The sequence below is a fragment of the Tenrec ecaudatus genome, chromosome 5, assembly GCF_050624435.1.
Source record: "Tenrec ecaudatus isolate mTenEca1 chromosome 5, mTenEca1.hap1, whole genome shotgun sequence".
Taxonomy (NCBI): Eukaryota; Metazoa; Chordata; class Mammalia; order Afrosoricida; family Tenrecidae; genus Tenrec; species Tenrec ecaudatus.
In genome coordinates this window covers 3,118,221-3,139,459 of record NC_134534.1, presented here as the reverse complement: position 1 = coordinate 3,139,459, position 21,239 = coordinate 3,118,221, and the positions used below count along the sequence as shown (strand labels likewise).

General features: G+C 54.9%; 1 protein-coding gene across 2 annotated transcripts in view; it reads right to left on the bottom strand.

The window, feature by feature from the left end:
- Positions 1–10,105: 10,105 nt before the first annotated feature.
- Positions 10,106–21,239, bottom strand: part of TRAPPC9 (trafficking protein particle complex subunit 9) — a 292,390-nt gene continuing 281,256 nt past the window's right edge. For both annotated transcript variants that reach the window (XM_075549225.1, XM_075549226.1), the window contains 2 exons: positions 11,292–11,515; positions 10,106–10,717 (listed from right to left, as the gene is read on the bottom strand). In XM_075549225.1, coding sequence (XP_075405340.1) covers positions 10,550–10,717; positions 11,292–11,515 — 392 coding nt within the window. In that variant the 3' untranslated portion in view covers positions 10,106–10,549. The remainder of the gene's footprint in view (positions 10,718–11,291; positions 11,516–21,239) is intronic.

Here is a 21,239-nt window from a genome sequence, read left to right as displayed (position 1 = left end):
GAAACACATGCAATGATGCCAAGTGCAGGAAGATCACAGGCCAGTGGGTGGGAAGTCTTGTGGATCCAGTGGTGTTGTAAGCATCTCAGTGCTGGCAGGGTCTCCACCTGGCTGCTCCGGCTCAGGGCACTAGCCTAGCTCCATGTGTCTTGTCAGCTGCAATGTCTCCCAGGGAGTGAGCCGAGAGTCTCCCGGCGAGTGTCTCTCGCCTCCAAGGAGGAGTTCCCAGAATCCTCAGGAGAAGGCCATGCCCACACAGAGGCCTGATTGGCTATGACCTGATTGACAGGCTAAACTCCACCCCTTCACCCATAATTCCTCTCAAATTGACAACCGATTATATAACCATCACACTCACCTTTACTGACCCTCTACCAAGCCCGGTGCTCCAGGACCTGGCCCCTCCTGATGACGTGTCCAAAGAGAGTGAGGTGAAGTCTGCCATCCTCATGTCGCAGGGGCATTCTGCCTGTCCTTTCCCCAAGACAGGCTTGTTTGGTCTTCTGGAAGTCCATGGTCCATTTAGCCACTTTAGCATGCACTATCATTCAAAGGCATTGATTCTTACTCTCTGTCGAGCATAGGAGGCCACCGAAAACACCACGGCTTGGCTCAGGCACATCTTAGCCTTCGAAGTACCATCTCTGCTCTTTAACACTTTAAAGAGGTCTTTTGCAGCAGAATTTCCTGGAAATTCCTACCAGTTCCTTTGTATAGCAACACTTTGCTGTGTCCCTGGTGCAAGTTTGCAGAGCAAACCAGGCCCCGCTTACATTTCCTGAGATCTTGTTCAATGACACTGACTGCATCCTCTGTGATGTAGCAAGATACCATGGCTTCCATGCCTGGCATTCTACTTCCTTAGCTTCGGGGTAACTGTTGACCATTTGGTCTCAGGTAGATGTTTGCTTTTTAAAGGCGCACAGGACTAGTGGGTCTTGGTGCTTGTTTCACAAGCCCATCCGTTATTCAGCTAAAAGGTGACCTTGGGGGATGGTTTCTGTTTAAAACTTAAGAGCACCCCAGGGTGCTAATACTGGAGGCCCTTCCGTCTCAGCCAGTCCAGGAAGGCTGACCTTCGTGAAGAACGTGAGTGTTGTTCTCAATTTCACCCCTCTCTAACGGAAGCCTCTATTGTGTCCGTGAGTAGAATTTGCTAGCGGGTTTGACTGCAGGGGCTGGATGGGAGTTCTAGACAAAGGGCCCTGGAGGCAGCGTACGGGCATATGCCTCTCTGCCCCAGTGCTTCTTCAGGGCAGGACAGAAGTGATACATGCTCGCCGAGGCGCCTCGGGCACTCAGAGGCTGGGACGGACGGGATTGGGCAGGGCCGTGACCTTGGGTGCAGCCTTAGCCTCTTTCGAGAAAGGCCAAGATTCAATGGGGTTTCTCTCCAAAGCAGATTCTCGGGTGCAATGCCATTTCAGCATCTTTTAGGGGTTCCAGCCTTTTCCATTTGGAACCCGCCGAGGAGGGTTACCTGTTTCCAGTTGAGCACCCACACGGAGATGCTGTGTCAAGCGAGCGTGTGATCCAACCAATATTGATGTTGACCCCAAGGCTTGGAGAGAAGACGTGACTTTCCAGAGCAGTCAGCTGGCGAGGGACAGAGTCAGCATCTAACTGCTGGTGGAGACCGGTCCAAGTGCCTGATGACGCACATGGCAAGCTCCAGAGTCCCCAGGAAGCTTCTGGGCGCGTGGAAAAGTTCCAGTCTGTTCATACAGTGCCAGGAGCCCCTGAAGGAGCACTGAGCTGGAGGTCAGGTGACCTGAGACCCATTTTATGCCCAGCCAACAGCTGGTCAGAGGGATGACCAGGAATTAATTTTAAGACCTGGGCCTTCCTTCGACACGCTGGGATCCTAACAGCGTGTCTCTCGGAGACAGCTGTAGGTCGCTGTCCTCGGTGCTGAAAGCGCTCCTGCCTAAGGGCTGCACTTCACCCATTTCCAGAGGAGCTGGCCTGGGCAGCTGCCAGCACCATAATGTAATTAATCAGCTGCTTTGAAATGGCAAGCTAAATTCTAAAGGTGGAAGGCAGAAAGAATTCTTTATTGGTTTGCTGAGTCAGTGCCAAAGGCTCTTCCTTCCTTCCTTCCTTTAAAAAAAAAACAACAAACAGAAGCCATGCTTGGGACAATTCTCATCAATTGGACCTAAGCAGAACATCTGTTTTTAGGGAGAGGCACGGAGGTCAATCTCATTGCCCAGATGAAGAAATGGGGCATTACCTAATTCTCACACTCCCTGTTTGTTCTTTGCAAACTCCATCCCTTTCCTTCCCCGCAGGATGGAAGAGGTGTCCTGAATTTTGTGTTGCTCAACTGTCTTCATAGGCTCTTAAGAAAGGATGTTAATAAGCACACGGACTGATGACTGGAGTCCCATGTCGGTGGACTCTCATGGCAACTATCCTTCTGAGACCTCCTTCATGCCTGGGACTAGGCCACGGTGCAGCCTTCTTTCTGCTGTATGAATAGGGCACCAACCACTGACTTGTCTATTCTTGAAGGACACAGGGGCTTTGGTCCTTGTGTTTCTTGCTGTGAACAATACTGCTGCAAACATTCGAGCACACGCTTCCTCCTGCACTATCCCTAAGTTTCCTTAAACTATGCCCCGATGACTGGGATTGGTGGTGTGGCCCGTCCTCCTCCGCTCTCTCCTCCACCCTGTAGGACACACTCATCCACTGGCTCTCGGGTGGGACCGCGTAACTCTCTGGGTTGTGAGTGGAGTGACTTGCCATCACTTCCAGGTTGAACCATCCTCATGGACAGTCAGAGGCCTCCTATGACTCCCAGTTGGTAATGTGGTTGCCCCCTCTGTCTGGTGTTTCTTGATGATGACACACCCTGGACTTTAACACAGTTGTAGTTAGCATTCTGCTGTGTGTGGTCTGAGCTTTTTATATGTATGTGCCTCAATTGGGGTCTCTACTGGCGGCGTAGTGGTGATGCATTGGGCTGCAATCCACATGGTCAGCAGTTCGAAACCACCAGCAGTTCTGCGGGAGACAGACTGGGCTTTCTACTCCTGTCAACAGTTACAGACTCAGAAAAATCACAGGGAGTTCGCTATGACTCAGCATTGACTGGATGGAGGTGAGTCTTGAGTATTCTTACCCTAAGGTCCTCAAGGTATGTGCCGTGTCTTTTCAACAATTGATTGTTTGGCTTTCTTTGTTCAAGTCTGGCCGTGTTATTCAAACCAGGCATGACAGGATTTGACCTCTCTCCCCGCAAGGACTGATCAGTGATCCAGCACTCTGAAAGCCACGGGTGTCCCACACTTCACTGGTATCTGAGTGCAGTGGCCACAGGTACCTGAGCTGTTTCGGGGCTCCCATTGGCCCAGGTGTCTACCCCATGCTTGGGTAACGATTGGAGAGTTAGATAATTATTTTGAGTAAGGACATTCACTGTTACTGGACCTTCTCATTGCCACATAAATTTTAGCATCTGTTTGCCAAAATATTCCAAGAAAAAAATATGCCAAGGTTCTTGATTAGTGTTGTATCTAATCTATAGATCAAGCGAGATTTTTTTATCTGTGGGAGAATTGATATCTGCCGGAGAAAGACTCTTCCAATGCCTTTATCTAGATCTTCTTTCACGCCCTCCAATAAAATTTTCATAGCTTTCTTCGCAGAGGTCATGCACTGCAAGGAGCAGATTTATCCTTGGGTTCACTACACGCTATAGCAAATCACAACAGACTCTGGGGCTTAAAACAACACCCGTGTCTCATGTCACCGCTCAGGAAGCCAAGAGTCTCGATTGAGCTTGCTGGGCTTGGTGTCGGCAAGGCTGTGTTCCCTGTGGATGTTCCGGGGAGAGTCCACTCCCCTGTCTTTCCCATCTTGTTCTAAGGGCTCAAGCAATGCTCCACTCCTGGCCCTCCTTCTGCTTCCAGACTGGAGACCCCAGGATGAGTCCTTCTTGAGCTGCCATTTCTGGCTTCCTTGGGCTCCCCTACCCGGCACCCAGGAGAGGGCCCCCGTGGTCTCATGGGGCTAGCCTGCATAGTCCAGCTGATTCGCCTCATTTTAAGGCCAGCTGGTCCGCAGCCTCAGTCCATCTCTCCAGGCAGACCTGGTTTGCTGCCCTTCACTTGACCGTGCTCCCAGAGGCAGGCTTTCTTCTTCGTCAGCTCATTATAAGTAGAAGGTTGATGGCAACTGTGAATCAAGCAAGGCATGGTCGCCATTTCTCCCACAGTGTGTGCTGCCTTCCGTCGGTGTCTCCTTCTGGTCATCCTCACCAAATCTCAAACCTTGAAAGCATGCCCTTGTGCACTCATTGGGCCTTCCCAACCCCCAAACCACATGTTGGCCGGTCAATTCCAAACCAAAGTCACCCTGAAGGACGGAGTGGAACTGCAGCCTGGGGTTTCTGAGGCTGGAAGTCTTTCTGGGGTAACTGGTGGATTTGAAACACTGAGCTTGCAGCCCCACACTTCTCGATGTGACTTTCAAATGAACATGCTGGGTGACCCCCTTCATTTTTTTAAATTGTTTTATTGGGGCTCTTACAGCTCTTATCACAATTCCTACATCCATCCATTGTGTCAAGCACATTTGTACATATGTTGCCATCATTATCTTCAAAACATTTTCTTTCTGCTTGAGCCCTTGGTATCTGCTCATTTTTACTCCTCCCTCCCTCATGAGCCCCTGGCAAATTATGTTATGATTTTCATATCTTACATCATCCGCTGCCTCCCTTCACCCACTTTTCTTGTTGTTCACCCCCCTGGGGGTGGTTATATATCTATTATTGTGGTTGGTTCCCCCTTTCTCCCCACACCTTCCCCCTGTCCTCCTGGTGTCACTACGCTCATTACTGGTCCGGACGGGTTTATCTGTCCTGGATTACCTGTGTTGCAAGCTCTTATCTGTACCAGTGTACATGCTCTGATCTAGCCGATTTGTAAGGTAGAGTTGGGGTCAGGATAGTGGAGGGGGAGGAAGAATTAAACAACTAAAGGAAATTTGTATGTTTCATCAGTGCTATACTGCACCCTGACTGACTCATCTCTTCCTCGTGACCCCTCTGTAAGGGAATGTCCAATTGTCTACAACTGGGCTTTAGATCCCCACTCCATACTCCCCCTCATTCACATTGATATGAATTTTTGTTCTGGGCCTTTGATGCCTGATAGCTGATCCATCACCACCTCATGATCACACAGGCTGGTGTGCTTCTCCTATGTGCTGCTTCTGAGCTAGATGGCCACTTGTTTATCTTCAAGCCTATAAGACCCCAGTCACTATCTCTTTTGATAGCCAGGCACCCTCAGGTTTCCTCACCACATTTGCTTATGCACCCACTTTGTAATCAGAAATCTTGTCATGGAGGTAAGCATCATATAATGCCAGGTTAATAGAACAAAGTGTTCTTGCATTGAGGGAGTACTTGAGTAGAGACCCAAAGTCTACCTTAATATTTAACATATAAATATATTTACATAGATGTTTCCCTGGGTGACCCACTTTCTTGTCATACTCCATCTGTTGCAATCTGATACTGAACCCACGATGTTTCCGAGGTCTGCCTGCTGTTGTTGTTGCTAGATGTGCCATCGAGCCAGTGCTGACTCACAGTGACCCATGTGCAGGAAGACTGCTGGTCCTACACTGTCCTGACAGTCGATTGCTTCTATGTTGGGGCCCCTTGCTGCAGCCACGGTGTCCATCCATCTTGTGGAGGGCCTTCCTCTTTTCTGCGGCCCCTCAACTTTACCAAGCACGATGTCCTTCTCCAGGGACTGGTCTCTCCTGACAATATGCCCAAAGTATGTGAGACAACGTCTCACCATCCTTGCTTCTAAGGAGCACTCTAGCCTGACTTCTTCCCAGACAGCTCTGTTGGTTCTTCAGCAGTCTGTGGTACTTTCAATATAGTACTGCTATCTAGCCTTGATTTCCCTTTGTCATAAAACCTAATGTATGCCCAGCTATGTTGGGCGCTTTAGACTGTTTTGGTGGCATCATAGGGTAAGGGCTGGACTGCAAACAGCAGAGTTGTTGGTTCAAACCCACCAGCTGCTCCAAGAGAGAAAAATGAGGCTGTCTGCTCATGCAAATGGGTCAACTCGATGACAAGTGTGTATGTGGAGGGGGGGGCTTTCTTGTGCCTGCTATGGATTCATTGCACTTATGTAAATGGTACCATTTACATCTTTAGGTTCTGTTTTGTTGTTGTGACCAAAGCAATGGAGTGGATTTTTATATAGGGATTTTATATCCCACAACCTTTCTCAGTCTAGTCCATCTGAAGGGCTTAGCTCCACGCCTCATGTACACAATGCTATCACTCGTAAATAATGGCCATTTTGTTTCATCTTTTCCAGCCCTCAGACTTCTATCTGCTCTTTTCCCGGCCCCCCGGTGCTGCATGGACCACTGGCTGCACGTGGAGTCCAAGAGGAGAGAACGAATCTCTTCGCTTTACTCCTGGACCGTGCGGGTGTGCTCAGAGCATTGCAGTAACAATGAGCCCCACTGCCTTTAGTATTAGTATTATTATCATTTAAACTTGGCTGTGTATGGAGTAAAAGTTTACAAAGCTGATCAGTTTTCCATTCAACCATTCCTACCCATCTTGCTTCACCTCAGTGACGGCCACTCCACAAACTAACAGCCCTCATGCCACTCTCCTTCCCTGTCCCCTCCCTCCTGTCCCGCCCCACCTGCCCCTGCCCATCTAGACTTTCCCTTGGTAAACCCTGTCCTTTGACTTTAGTGGTTGATTGTTCTGAAGAGTGCCGACCAATTGCTACAGTTCCCTCCACAATGGTCTGACCCAACGCTACAGTTCCCTCCACAACTGCCTGACCCAACGCTACAGTTCCCTTCTACAGCTGCCTGACCCAATGCTACAGTTCCCTCCACAACTGCCTGAACCAACGCTACAGTTCCCTTCTACAGTTGCCTGACCCAATGCTACAGTTCCCTCCACAACTACCTGACCCAATGCTACAGTTCCCTCCACAACTGCCTGACCCAACGCTACAGTTCCCTCCACAACTGTCTGACCCAACGCTACAGTTCCCTTCACAACTGCCTGACCCAACAGTACAGTTCCCTCCACAACTGCCTGACCCAATGCTACAGTTCCCTCCACAACTGCCTGACCCAATGCTACAGTTCCCTTCTACAACTGCCTGACCCAACGCTACAGTTCCCTTCTACAGCTGCCTGACCCAATGCTACAGTTCCCTCCACAACTGCCTGACCCAACGCTACAGTTCCCTCCACAACTGCCTGATCCAACGCTACAGTTCCCTCCACAACTGCCTGACCCAACGCTACAGTTCCCTCCACAACTGTCTGACCCAACGCTACAGTTCCCTCCACAACTGCCTGACCCAACGCTACAGTTCCCTTCTACAACTCCCTACCCAATGCTACAGTTCCCTTCTACAAGTCCCTACCCAATGCTACAGTTCCCTTCTGCTGCTCCTCTGAAATCAGCCACAGGGCGCATTCAGCTCCAGGCATGAAGGGTGACTAAGGGTCAGTCTGGGGCATCCCACTCTCTCGATCTGGTCAGTAGTCAGCCTGTCATTTTGTTTTGTTCGGATGATTCTGAGCTTTGTTCCCCATTTTTCTTCTACTCTATCCAGAACCTCCTAATCAGATCCCTCTCAGATCCGTCAGCACTGATGGCTGGGCACCATCTGGTTCTGATCTCAGGGCCACAGAGGCTGAGTTTGCCTCGTCTGTTAGACTGTCACTCTGTGTCTATGATGTTCTTCCTTCCAGATGAAGTGGAGAGAGATCAATAGCTGCACTGATAGGTGCCCTGTTAGGGGGTCCCTTCTAGATCTAGATTGCTCAGAGTTCTTTCTTTTTCTTGCTCATTATACCAGTCAGAACTTTCCAGAGAAACAGTGCCAGGGGGAAAACAAGGGGGACTGGCACGTCTAACATCTGTAGGGCTAGCTAGCATGGTGTCTATGCTGTAAGCTTCAGGCAGGGTCCTCCTCGCTGGGAAAACTCAGGTTTTGCTCTTAAGGCCTTCCACGGATTGGATCAGGCCCCCCACAGGGCCCAGGGCCATCGGCTGATCCTTCAGAGCAACATCTAGACTGGCATTTGGCCAGATGACTGGGCATGACAAAACAGGTCTGACGGGTACAAACCTGACCCTATACCACTTCACCGGCTGCTTACCTAGCCCAGAGATGATGGCCAGGACACTGCTGAGGTTGCGTTGTGAGTTTCTGAACACGTGATCCAGCCCAGTGTGGGGCTTTCCTGGGATAGGTGCACAGCTGCTGGTTACAAGGGAGCCCTCAGCCAGAAACCCCGGCCAGGTGTCCGGGTGCATCCTTGGACCCCACGATGGCCCAGGCATTTATTGAGCACCTACTGTGTGCACAACAGTGCACGGAGCTCTGTCCTGGGACCCTTCTCTACTTGAACTGTCCATTTGACCCCAGACACAGTGCAGATGCTGCCCGGAAGCCTGAGTGTCAGGATGCGGACCTGTTGGCTGGGCCTCAGGGCAGAAAGTGGCCGGGCCAGGACACACACCCAGGCCTGCAGCCTGTGCTCGGTGTTTGTCCACTTGCCCACTGGGTGCTGTGCCCTGAGCACTGTGCCGAGGATGGAGGTAGACTCCTGGTTGTTCCGACAGAGGGCACTGGGATGTGGTGGGACTTTCCCCGAGGGCCTGAACACAGGGTTGTGGGCTCCCTTGGCAAGGGCCCAGACTGGGATGGGAGGAGCACGGCGGCCTCCCCAGCTGCCCAGCTGATGAACACGTTGGGAGCCTAGGTACCAGTGCACGACAACATGCCCACCACCATCTGCCAGGCCCACTGGGAAGAGGCTCAGTCCCTGGGCTGGAGGCTGCAGCAGGGTGCCAGGCCCTCAGGGGGGCGCACCCAGCCCCAGATGTCAGCCCGGGTGCATAGGGTCTATCCTACAAGAAGCTGGGGCAGCACCCCCACCCCGGCTCAGTCTGTCTCACTCGGGTCTTAGGTACACCACCACTTCCCACCATCCCCCAAATCTCTTGGGCAAGGCCCTATATCTACTGTCTCCTCCCCCCAAAAAAAATCCCTTGGAATTTTCAGAGTCCTGGATTCTCAGGTCCGAGTGTCCACCTCTTGGGTACCTCCACCTGATTGGCTTACAGGTACAGGCTGGAGGTCGGGGACCCCGCAGGGCTGGACACTGCCTGAACAGCTGGTGCTGGGGGAACTCACACCCTGCTGCCCTCAGTAGCTGCTTGATGGACTCCCAGGACAGTGCCCCTGCCTCACCTCCACTAACCCCCCCAGCTTCCCCTACCCCCTCACCCCCACCACGGGCATATGGAGTGGCTGGTGATGCCTATGATCTGGGCACCCGGAACTCGGTCCCCTCTGCAGCGTGCATGGGGATAGTAAACCTGTCCTCTTCACCAGGGCAGGTGGTGAGGCCAGGTGAGATGCCCAGGCCATGCCCAAGGCAGCCTCTGGTGAGGATGGAAACCACAGAAAGTTCTTCACTGGCTGAGCCTGGAGCCACTAGACCTGGTGGTAGGAGCCCTGCCCCACAAACCACAGGGTCCCCTCTGCTGGTGTGCTCCAGATCTGAAGGCAAGGGGAAGACTGGACTGTCCTCCTGGGCCCCCTGACATCTCACACATGTCAGTGTGATACTACCTGGAAGCAGGACCCCAGAGCCTCCAAGACCAAGACTTCTGGTCCCTGCTTCTGTGAGCAGGGGCCCTGATTTCTATGAAGGGAGCAAGGTGTGTGGGAGGGGAAACCTCAGTGGGTGAAGCTTGGATGGGGGTTAGGACCGTAACAGACTTGTGAAGGCAGGAGGAGAAGCCCCCCCTGGGGCTCCGGCCAGCCCACCCATCTAGTAGGGTCTTCTGGATCCCCGCCAGGGATGCCCACCCAACATGGTCCACCTGCTGTGGCCAGACTTTCCCCCTCAGAGCCTGTGAGCTTTGGGACTTGACCCCTCGTCAGGAGCCAGATGGGGAGAATGGCAGGCCTGCAGGGCCTGAGGAGTCCAAGCCTGTGTACTCGGGTGTTCTTGTTCTCGGCCCCCCTCCCTCACCAACACCAGAGTGGATCTGACCCAATGGGACTCAGGGAACCTGGGGGTGCTGACACACTCTTTATTGGGGCACTTGTTACAGCCACACAGCAGGGGCCCCTCTTGGCCACCCCCCTCCCCCGGCCCGACTTTTCGAGTTCTAAGGGTAGGGGCGCCTCACGGAGGTGAAAGCAGAAGGGGATGGCTGGGATCCCAGATCACAGGGACCTAGCTGGTAGCCTGAGCTTGGGACCATGGGTGCTGCCTACTGGGTGCGGGGTGGGAGGGGGTGGGCAGCCTGGAAGGTGGGGGGCAGGGGCAGGCAAGGCTGGAGAAAGGATTCAGGGCAGGGGCAAATGGCAGTGACGGGGCTGGGAGCTGGCCTGCAAGGTAGGAAAAGACTTGGCTTAGCCCCTGCTGCCCCCACCGTGGGGTCCAGCCTTGGGAGGGCAGCTTAGGCCAGCACCCAGGGCTCTGGTCCCACAACCCCTCCACCACAAGCCTAGGCCCGTGCCTCCAGGGCGCTGAGGTGCACGCTGGGCAGGCAGAACCAGGAGGGCGGCAGCTCCTTGCTCGCGCTGTCCTCGTGGAAGCGGATGTGCAGGTAGAAGTCTCCCGAGTACAGGAAGAGGAGGGCCCCGAGGCAGGCCGACTGGCCGGAAGGCTGCACCTGGGGTGAGAGAGGGAGGGGAGAGAACGTGGCATCGCTGGAAACCCTCCGCCCAACCCCACCACCCGCTGCACCCCTGAGGGCCTTGGCTTTTGGAAAGAGCAGGCCACACTGCCCTCTGCAGCGCCCGGATTCCAGGGATTGGACAGGAAACACAGCTCGGAGGAGCCGAGGGCGGGGCCGAGACTGTGGGCGGGGTTCGGGGTTGCAGGCAGGCTCAGGATAGGCAGAGGGTAAGGCCCAAGGGGTGGGAGTGGGGTGAGGGGTAAGTGGGCGGATCTCAGGGGACAGGACGGGTGGTGGTTCGGATATAGGGCAGGACTGGATGGACATGGATGGGGCTGTGGAGATCAGGGCAGGGGTCTGGGGCTCGGCTCTCCCAATGCTCCGCCCTCCCGGGTCTCACTTCAGTGACCTTCCAGCAGGGAGAGAGGGGTGGCTATGTTCCCTGGGGGCAGTGATGGCCCCTAACAGTCATATCTTCTGGACCTAAGGGTCACCCGCCTATCCAGGAGGCCAGCCCTGCAGGGGGTCAGGGGTCTGCCCCCAATGAGGGGCAGGGGTGGGCACATACCGCCTCCAGGTGGAAGGTGCTGGAGCCCACGAAAGAGACAAGGTCGCACAGGTTATAGTTGTGGACGCCATTCTGGTGGTCCTGGTAGGGGACTACCGTCAGCGCGAAGGGCCCCACGCTGTGCGGGCTCCGGTTGGTGAGCCGCACCTCCAGGCGCACGGGGTCACCCACACTACAGGCGGTCGCTGCCTCTCGGTCACATGGCTGTCCGTCCACCAGCACATCTGCAGGAGACAGGCCACTGTCAGGGGCAGGTACGCCTTCCAGTCCAGACCCTGTCTTTGGGATCGCCGGCCTGGTCACTGTGGTTTTGGGGGTGGGGCTGGGGGGCGAGGGGGCAGACTGAAAAGCGCTGCAGGTTGGAAAGGCAGTAGGACACCCAGGAGCAAGTGGGTGAGAGAAAGGAGGGAATATTCAGAATGGGATGGGAGTGGGGCAGGCTGGAGGGACATCCAGTTAGAAAAGAGGGCAGAAAAGGGGAGGGGGATCAGAGAGGGGACAGCTGGGACTGACCAGGCCGGCTGCTGGAGGACTACTGTGGGTCCAGCGCTCAGGGAGGGAGAGAAGGATGCGAGTGCCCTGACGCTTTCAGGCGCCCCTTTCCCTCTTCCATCCACTTTTCCTCTGACTCTGTCCCTCAAAAGCTCTGCCACCCCTACCTCACACCATATACATAAATAGTAGGAGCTGGAACCTTAGAACTCTGGGAGAGAAACGTAGCAGTAAGCCTGAGATACAACAAAAGCAAAAGCAACAAGGGGATTGGAGGTGGGGTGGGGTGGGGGATACATCGGACTTCATTAAAAAAAAAAAAAGTCCATCCAAGAACATCAACCAGAGAGCAAGTAGACAACCTGCAGCATGGGGGCCCATGTTGGGGCCGATAAGACTGCACAGTTCAGGCACGGACAAAGAACTACAAGGCAAAAGAGGGCAGACAGGCATCCCGACTAAACAGAATGAAGAGGTTGGGGCAGACACATACACACAAACACACACACACACACACACACACGGTACCATAAACGCACAAAAAGATGCTCCACACCTCTCGTTATCAGAGAACTGGAAATCAACGCTACACACTTTATGTCTTCCAGGATGGCTACTGCCAAGACAGCGCCCACCCTCACCCCCAAACCAAACGAAAACCACCAGTATTGGTGAAGAGGTGGGGAGTCTGGGTCCTTGGGCTTGGTGCCAGGAATCCAACAGGGTGCCCCGCCACTGGGGGCACTCTGGAGGCTCCAGCAGGGAAGTCTGAAAACACTGGCTTTTGCCTTTAGCTGTTTTACATCCAAGCCACACGTAAGAAGACACGCTTCCCACTGGCTGTTTCTCCACTCGCTGGGCGGTCACGGTTAAGGGCTGCGTAAGCTCTGTGGCACAGTTGATCATGCCCTACAAAGTAAAGATTAAGATTTCTCGTGTTTTCAGGGAAACTATTCCTTTATTTTCACAAAGTTGGTGTCAGTTGCCGCCTGGAACTACATAGTGTGCTGTGTGTCAATAACACGGGTCCCGCTTGCAGACGGAAGTCCATTTAGGAGGCAGGAGCAGTGAGCGGTGTCCCAGGCACGGCACCCTGACTGCCTCCTGACACTTGCTGGCGCGACAGCGAGGTAGTGACAAGGACTCGAGCTACCGAAAACCAAAGACTTCTTAGAAACTCTATCTGAAGACTAACTTTGGGGATGGCCTGAACCCTAGTAGACCCCAGTCTTAGAAGTTGTGCAGGGCAATTTGGCTAAACTGACACGATTGTGATTTTTCATAATGTGAACTAAAATGCCCAACCAGGGCTTCAATGTGAACATCTTTTCCAAATAAAAAAAGAATGAAAGGTGAAACGTAGAACGATGACACATGGTACAAGGGACTGTACCCCGAGCCATTATCAGCAGACGCTCACGGAGCTGAGCCACTCCAGTGACTTCAAGAGAAGAAGGCATGCATGTAGTGGGGTCCACCTGGAGGGGCCTGGGACTCCGCTGTAAAGACACGTGCAGCCCTCTGCCATCAAGCCAATTCCAGCTGGCATGATAGGTTACAAGTCGGGCTGCTAAGGTCAGCAGTTCGAAATCACCAGCCGCTCCTCGGGACAGAGAGGAGGCATTCCACTCCCACCAGGGTTTACAGACTCATGGGCAGTTCTATTTCGTTTTATGGGACACTGCAAGTCCTTATACAAATGAGTTTCAAGAAGTTCAGGGGAAACCCCCCAGCACCTTTTCATTCGATTTTCCCGAGAACTTTTTGAAGTTCATTCCATCCCAGGGCATGGAGTAGCAGGGTTCGCATTGTGTTGCGTGTGATCACTCCTGACAGAGGAACAAGGGTCCCGCGGACAGGTAATACGAGGGGACTATCCCCCGTCCCCCAAATGGAATTATTTTCCCCAAAGCTATGTATTTAATTTTTTTTTTACAAAACAACTTCAAAGTACTCTTCATTACACTTAATACATTTGTCAAATCTGCAATTCCACTCTGGAAAACATTTTTCAAACTCATCTGTTAGCTGGTCCTTTCATGACCCTCTGCATTTGCAGAAACAAAAAGAAGCCACACAGAGCAGGGTCAGGTGAGTCAGGTGGGTGGGGTAAGAAAGGCATGCTGGCCTTGTGCCCCAAGCTGGTGCACTGAGATGTCTGCGTGGGCAGAGGCGAAACCAGTAACCCGTTGCCACACACCAGGACTTTTTTGCTGCACACTGTCACTCAATCTTTTCAGAACCTCTATATAGAAAGCTTGATTAGCAGTCTGACCCGGTGGAACAAAATGCACTACAAGTTGACATTGTTGTCCGCTCACAAAGTTGATGGATAGCTAGAACAAGGCTTGTCATCAATTGACATTGCACCATTTTTGAAACAAGAAAACCACTCGTACACTTGTTTTTCCTATAGCGCTGTCCTTGTAAGCCATGTTCAACATCACAACAGTTTGTGTGGCATTTTTCCTGAGCAGAAACAAAATTTCATAGCCACATGCTATTCTCTTAAATTGGCCATCACAAAAACAAAAAAAACACATGAGGTGTGAGTGAAATGGCTTTTACAGAAACATTCCCTGTGGCCAGAGAGAACTTTCCCAGGAGATGCCACTGGGTGCACTAACTCAGAGCGAGTTGCTCCATGCTCTCCTAGCAGTGGGGAAAGAATACATACTATGAAAACTTAGCCTAGAGGAGCGTTGTTCCAGGTTTTTTTTAGGGGGACACCCCTCGTATGGTCAGGAGACAGGTGCAAAGACCCAGAGAGTAGACCGCTGTGGGCTAAGGGGTAAGGGGGACAAAGACCGGCTTTCTCCAGTCTCAGAAAGCCACCTGGAAAGTTCTACTCTGTCCTAAAGGGTCACTATGAATTGACACAGACTCCATCGCAGTGAGTTTGGTTTGGTCTGTTTTATTTAGAGGGGGTGTTTGGGAGTGGGGAGTATTCCTGCTTAACAGGAACTGTTGGGTGGGGGGAAGAACCCTCCTACTGAGCACAGCTGGGGCTGGCTGGTGATGAATACAAAGGAGCTGCCAAAAGTTCGTGGGGAAATCTCACTATGTTTCCTCAACCTCCTAACCTTTCCCTGAGCCTTTTGAGGCACCCCCACTCCTTAATGCCATGGAATGAGTTGTACGTGCACAATGGCCGATGTTAGCCCTCATGGTGAAAAGGTTAATCATCTAGCTGCTGACGGAAAAGGGGGTGATTCGAACCCACGCAGCGGCTCCAGGAAAAAAGGTCAAGTGTCCTGCTTGCTAAAGATGGCAGCCAAGGACCCCCTAAGATGGGACAGTTCCACTCAGGGTTACTCGGGGCCGCTTTACGGTGCCCATCAACAACACCCACAGAGGTACTTCATCACAATGTCAGCACCAAGGAGAGTGTTCAAGAGGGCAGCCCTTCTCCTCCCCACTTGGGGTCCTGAGGTGTGAGATTGTGGTCTGCCCCAGTGGAATGACGGCTCCTCCCCCAGCCACCCCAGCCCCCACCTCCTGCTGGGCCTCAGTGGATGCTGAAGGGGGCAGATGCCCAGTGGCTGAGACTCCTGGGGAGGCAGGAGTGATGTGAGCAGGTCCCATTAAGGAGAAACTGCTGGGCTTCTGGGGGGGGGGTCAGCTGGGGGGGGGGGGCAGCTGCTCATCATCCCCAGCCCTGCCGGGCACTTTCTTGGCAGAGAATGCTGTGCTTCTGGGGGCTCGGCAGGTGGGACTCTGTCCTGCATGGCCTCCTGGGCATAGGTAGGGTGGGCAGCAGCTGCCCTGTCTCTGAAGAAGAGGAAGGTCCAAAGCACCCAGGGCAGGCTTGGGTGGCAGAGGATTGGATGCACTGGGCCTGCCTGGGTGTGAGGCCAGGCTAGGGTCTCGGTGGCAGCAGCAGGGACCTAGGAGGCTGGGGGAGGTGGGAGGGGGGTGTAGACAGAAGGTTCCTGATTGGCTGCCAGGCTCTCCCTGCCCATCTTGGGTGCTCTCCCTCCAGGGTCCCACAGCCTGGACTCTGGAAGCTGCCTGATCCCTGCCTTTTCTGTGACCATGGGGGACCTCTGTCCAGGGTTTAGCAGTGAAAGCCCTGCATTCTGAGAAACCTGTCCCCCCAAACTCCAGGACTGAGGACCCACCAGAGCTGCTGGCCCCTTCCAGTCACATAGTCCCTTCCTCCTCCCCTCTCATGGTGGCACCCCGAAACTTGAGGCCCCCTGGAAGAAAGGCCAGATGGACTTTTCCCAGTGGGGGCTGGGGGTAAGAGCAGCCAGCGGGAGCCAGCGTCAGATGGCCTTGGGTTTAAATTCTCCAGCTCCAGCTGCTGCTGGCCCTCCCTGCCCTGCCATCTGCTCCTTTCTACATGGTCTCAGGCTGGATTCACTGGTGGGACAGCAAGGGTGGGCCCAGGGCACCGGGCCGGGGCCACCACTGCCTCTCTCTGGTCTCAGGTCTCAGAATCGAAGATGGACAATCAATGGGTCCCTGACCCCAACTAATGTCCCCGCTGGCAGGTACTTTGCATTTATATAGCTTCTGGGGACCTTCCTAGCCCCAGAAGGATGCTGTGAATGCTGATGGAGAAGGAGGGGCGTGGAGCCTCTGGGGTGCCACTCACAGGACCTTCCTCGGGGCTCCACGGCAGTCCCACCCCCCCCCCAGCATCGCCGTGAGCTGCAATCCACGCCACAGCAGCTGGATGCGAGTGGAGTTGGGGTGTCTGCTGCCTGCCCCCCGATGCTCCCAGGCTGGAGGGTCTCCTGCGCACAGGAAGTGCCCTCTGCACCGTGCAGTCGTCCCGCTCAACACTGCACCTGACAAGCACCTCACACCTAGCCCAAATGCAGCTCTCAACCTGGGGTGTGCACCCTGCCACCTCAGGCCGCCCACTAGCAGGCAGGGTGCAGCCTGACCTGGAGGCCATGCTCGGTCTGAGCTCTCTCTCCCGAGTCCAACCCACCTGCATGTCTGGTCGGCATGGCTGCTCCTTCCCTCCCCACCTGCCCCAGCCTGGCTGCCATGCTCCGCCGCAAACCCTGACCATGGCTTCCCTGGACCCTCTGCCACCCACCAGCCACTCGCAGTCTCTCCTCCCATTAGACCCCGGCTCCCGGAGGCCCCACTGTGTCCTTGGGCCTGTTGCCCCCTCACTGGAGTGCCTAGTGTCCCCTGACACCCTGCTCTGCCTCCGTGCGGTGCCTCTGGGGGAACCAGCTCACCCCTGCCTCAGGGCCTCCGCCCCTGCCGGCCCGAATGCCCCTGGCTCTCTGTCTCTGAGGTTTAACTCGGTTTGGTCCTCGGAGAGGCCTTGCCACACTGACCACACCTCACCTGCCCACCCACCCCGTCCCTCTGGTACCCTTCCCCCACCTGTCCTTCTCACAGCGCCCCCTCGGGCGGCACCAGCTCATCTGCCAGGCGCTGGACCGTCACTACCGAGCCCTGGCGGTGCACTGGTTACGGGCTGGGCTGCAAGCTGCCCGGTCAGCAGTTTGCAACCACCAGCGGCTTCACGGGGGAAAGATGGGCTTCCTGCCCTCACGCAGAGTGCGTCTCAGAGGCTCCCAGAGGCAGTTCCACTCCGTCCGATGAGGTCACGGTGAGTCCTCATCAACCCCGTGCCTGGGAGTGGTTTTTTGGTTAATCATCATTGCCTAGTTTCCAAGGGTTTGTCTTGCTCGGTTACCGAGTTCAGGACTGGCAGCCACTCGGTGGGGCTCAGGCTGATTTCTGGAGGCCAAATGAGGGAGGGTGGGAGTGAATAAATGAATGAATGAGTGAGAGTGAGTGAACACGTGAATGAATAAGTGAGTGGAGTAAGTGAATGAATGAGTGAGTAAAGGAGTGAGTGAATGGGTGAGAGTCAGTGAGTGAATGAATAAGTGAATGAATGAGTGAGAGTATGTGAATAAGTGAGAAAGGGAGTGAGTAAAGGAGTGAATGAATGAGTGAGTCAGTGAGTGAATGAAAGAATGAGTGAATGAGTGAAGGGCTGAGTAAGAGAAAGTGTGTGAAGGAGTGAGTGATTGAATGAGAGAGGAAGAGTGAGTGAATTAATGAGCGTGCAGGAGGCTTCTGCAGTCAGGTGCTTCTGGGCCTGGCCACCTGCAGGGCCCTGTGTGCCTTCCAGGGATGGAGTAGCCCATCTGGAAGGAAGCGCGGGTGTACTGTGCTTACTCTCTCATCTCAGTGAACCCTCTCCCTGGTCACCCCATCAGAGACTCTCCTCCTGAGCCTGCTTGTCATGTGACCCTCCCTGTGCCCCAGCCCCTTCCCACAGATGCACAGCCTCTTTCCAAGTTCACAGCCTGTGCCAGGATCGACAACCCAGTCTTCCAGGGAAGCAGGGGCTTCATCGGTAGCAATGGAGTACATCATGAGACACAGCCCTCTACCAGGGAGCACAGCTAACCCTTGCCCCCTGCTGATCGGGAGTCTGACCAGCCATGTCTGTCCCACTGAGAGACCAGAGCAGTGTCTGCTCCATGCTCTCTGCGGACCCCACCAAGACTGGCCCCTTATCAACCCTGTCTGGGCTCTGGGTCCCAGCCCCCAGTTCCTGGTCCCACCTTCCCGGAGCAGATTGGGGCTCTTCTCAGGATGTGTAAAGCCTTCCCTCCACACCCCCACAGCTCCCCGTAGGCTCACCCAGCCTGGCCCCACGTTCCGCCTGCAAATCACCTGCGTGTCTCTGGCTCCGCAGACACTCGCTAAAAATAGCAGCCCATTGGGGGCTGCTCGCTCATGGCCACTTGGCAGGTGGGTGGACAGTGGCTCTGAGGCTGGTGGGCAGCCACAGCAGAGAAGGCCTGGGCTGTCCAGGGACGCCCGGTGCGGGGCCATGACTCCAGGGTGCAGAGTAGAACTGCCCTGCCCACTTCTCAGAAGCAGGTTCCAGGTCTGTCTTCCACAGCAGCCCCCGTGGGATCGCCCCACCAACTTTCAGGTCGGGGCTGACATCAGAGAGTGTAGCACCCTTCTGTGAGGCTGACAGAGGCTGGGGGCCCCTAGGATACCATTCCCAGGCTGTACCCACCTGGAGAGCCTGTGGGGCAGGGCATCCAGCGGGACAGTCCTGTGGGCGGTTCCCTCCACTTGTCCCTTCCATGCAGGGCATGCATGGCCCTGCATGGAGGCAGCACAGCCCCCTCCCCCACTGAGCTCCAGTGTGCACCCCTCTGGCCCTGCCTCATCTGTCACCATGGTCCAAGTGGCAGGGGCCAGCAGGGCGGAGCAGTCCCTCCGGCTTGCAGTAAATGGTTTACTTTTACAACTCCTTATCAAAGATGAAAGGGAATTAAACTTCAGTGAAGGAGCCAGTGAGGAGGCCTGGCAGGCGACTGATTGGCAGCTCTCCCCTGGTGGGGAGCAGGGAGGGTGTGTGTGTGAGGGGGGGTGGATTTGCCTCAGGAGGTGGCCCTGGTTGGCCTGGGGAGGCCCAGGGGCTCACCCTCCTGGGGCACACGGCTGAGGTCTGAAGCACAGAGAAGTCCCTGCACCCAGAGTCTGACGCCCACCCAGGCCCCCAGGCCTGGAGTCCGGGTCACCAGAGGCTGTCCCTCCGGAGTGGGCTGAGGGCCTTGCACCCCCAGGGAAGTCTGGGCTCGAGGTCCTCTTCTAAAGACTATGATGAACAGGGACAGATCAGAGATCAGAGCTCAGGACGCCCGAATCCAGGAGCCGGAATGGGTGCAGCGATACCAGGAGGGCAGGGTGGAGGTGGGGAGAGGAGGGCAGGAAGGGAACCAATTGCAATAATCAACACATAACTCTGTGTGCGCGCGCACGTGTGCATGCACACACACACACACACACACACACACCAGGGACAAAACAGAAATCATGGGGGAAGGAAGACGGTTGGTGTACAATATAAAAATAATAATTTATCAAGGGTTCATGAGGGTAGGAGGAGGGAGGGAGGGAAAAAGAGGAGCTGATACCAAGGGCTCAAATAGAAAGTAAATGTTTAGAAAATGATGATGGCAACATATGTACAAATACGGTTGATACAATGGCTGTATGGATTGTTATCAGAGCTGTCAGAGTCCCCAATATAACAATCTTTTAATAAAAAATAAATAAAGACCATGCTGAATCCACCTAGTGAGCTGGTTGGGGAGGGGTGTGTGTGTGTGTGTGTGTGTGTGTGTGTGTGTGTGTGTGTGTGTGTGTGTGTGTTGGGAGGATGGGCCCTGGTAAGTGGGGCACTTGTGAGGGGCTGGTGTATGGGGGAGGGGATGTGCCCTGAGGGTGTCTTGTGGGGAAGGGAGGGGCTGCACCATCTTGAGGGGCTGATGTGTGTAGAGGGGTACAGCCTGGAGGAGCTGGTTTTCTGGGGAGGAGATATAGGGGAGTTTTAGGTGGGGGACAGGTTGTTGAGTGGAGGAGGTAACTTCCAGGGTGGGGTGTCCTGGGGGGCTGGGTGCCGGTGTGTCAGAGGATCTATGCAGGAAAGGGACTGAGCCTGTTGGCTGTGAGTGTCCCCAAAGAGGGCAGGGTGGGGCCTGGGGTGCACCCTCTCCCCCACCTGGGTCTGGGCTGAGGTTAATCCTTGCCCAGCACCCAGATCAGCAAAGCCCCACAGCTGCCAGGAGGCAGTCTCCCCCCAATGACCAGGGCGCGTAGAGACAGGCAGGGTCCCAGCTGCTGACCAGAGCCAGGCTTGACTGGGCGGTGGAGCTGCTCTGGGGGGACACACAGAAAGGGGGACAGAGGGGCAGAAGACTGGAGGACACCACCCAGCAGCCTCCCCAATATGGGCTGGATTCTGGGCTGACACAGAGACAGCCCCCGGGCACACGCCATACACCTTCCCTTCATGCTCTCAGCATAATCCTCGTCACAGTAGCAGGGCCGCAGAGGGGAGGGGCGGCAGCATGAGCTCCCCACCCTCTCGATATCCCCTGAGCCTAGTCGCTGCCCTGGCACCAGGCTCCCCTTGTTCCCCGGCGGCTGCACAGACCGCCTTCTGCACGGGCGCCTCTGTGCCCTGGCGAGGACGTCTCTATCAACTCCTGCTCCTTCCCACTGCCCTTTGGACAAGCACTTCAGACACGGCAGAGCAGGCAGGAGGGAATGTGCCCGCTGGCTGGCTGGTGGCAGTCCGCAGAGACAGCCTTCAGGGAACAGCAGGGAATCTGATGTGGCGCCCCTGCTCTCAGCCAAGAGGATTCAGTCCTTTGGCTCCCCTCACTCTGTCTCAGGAAAGGCCACCTCCTAGACCCCTGGGCCCTCACTTTTCGGAGCCTCCACCTCCGCCAGCCCTCCAAGCTGGCGTCTGGCCCCAGCACGTCACACTGGGAATCCTTGCCGGGATAGGGGGACTGACTACACCATGACCCTTGCCTGTCTGTGCCTGTGTCTGCCCCACCTTCCCCTGCCTACTTCCTGGCTGTGCTCTGTGATGGGGGACCAGGGTGCCTGGGCCACTGGCCTTACCCTGGACAAGTGGTGGGTCACACCTAGTGGCTG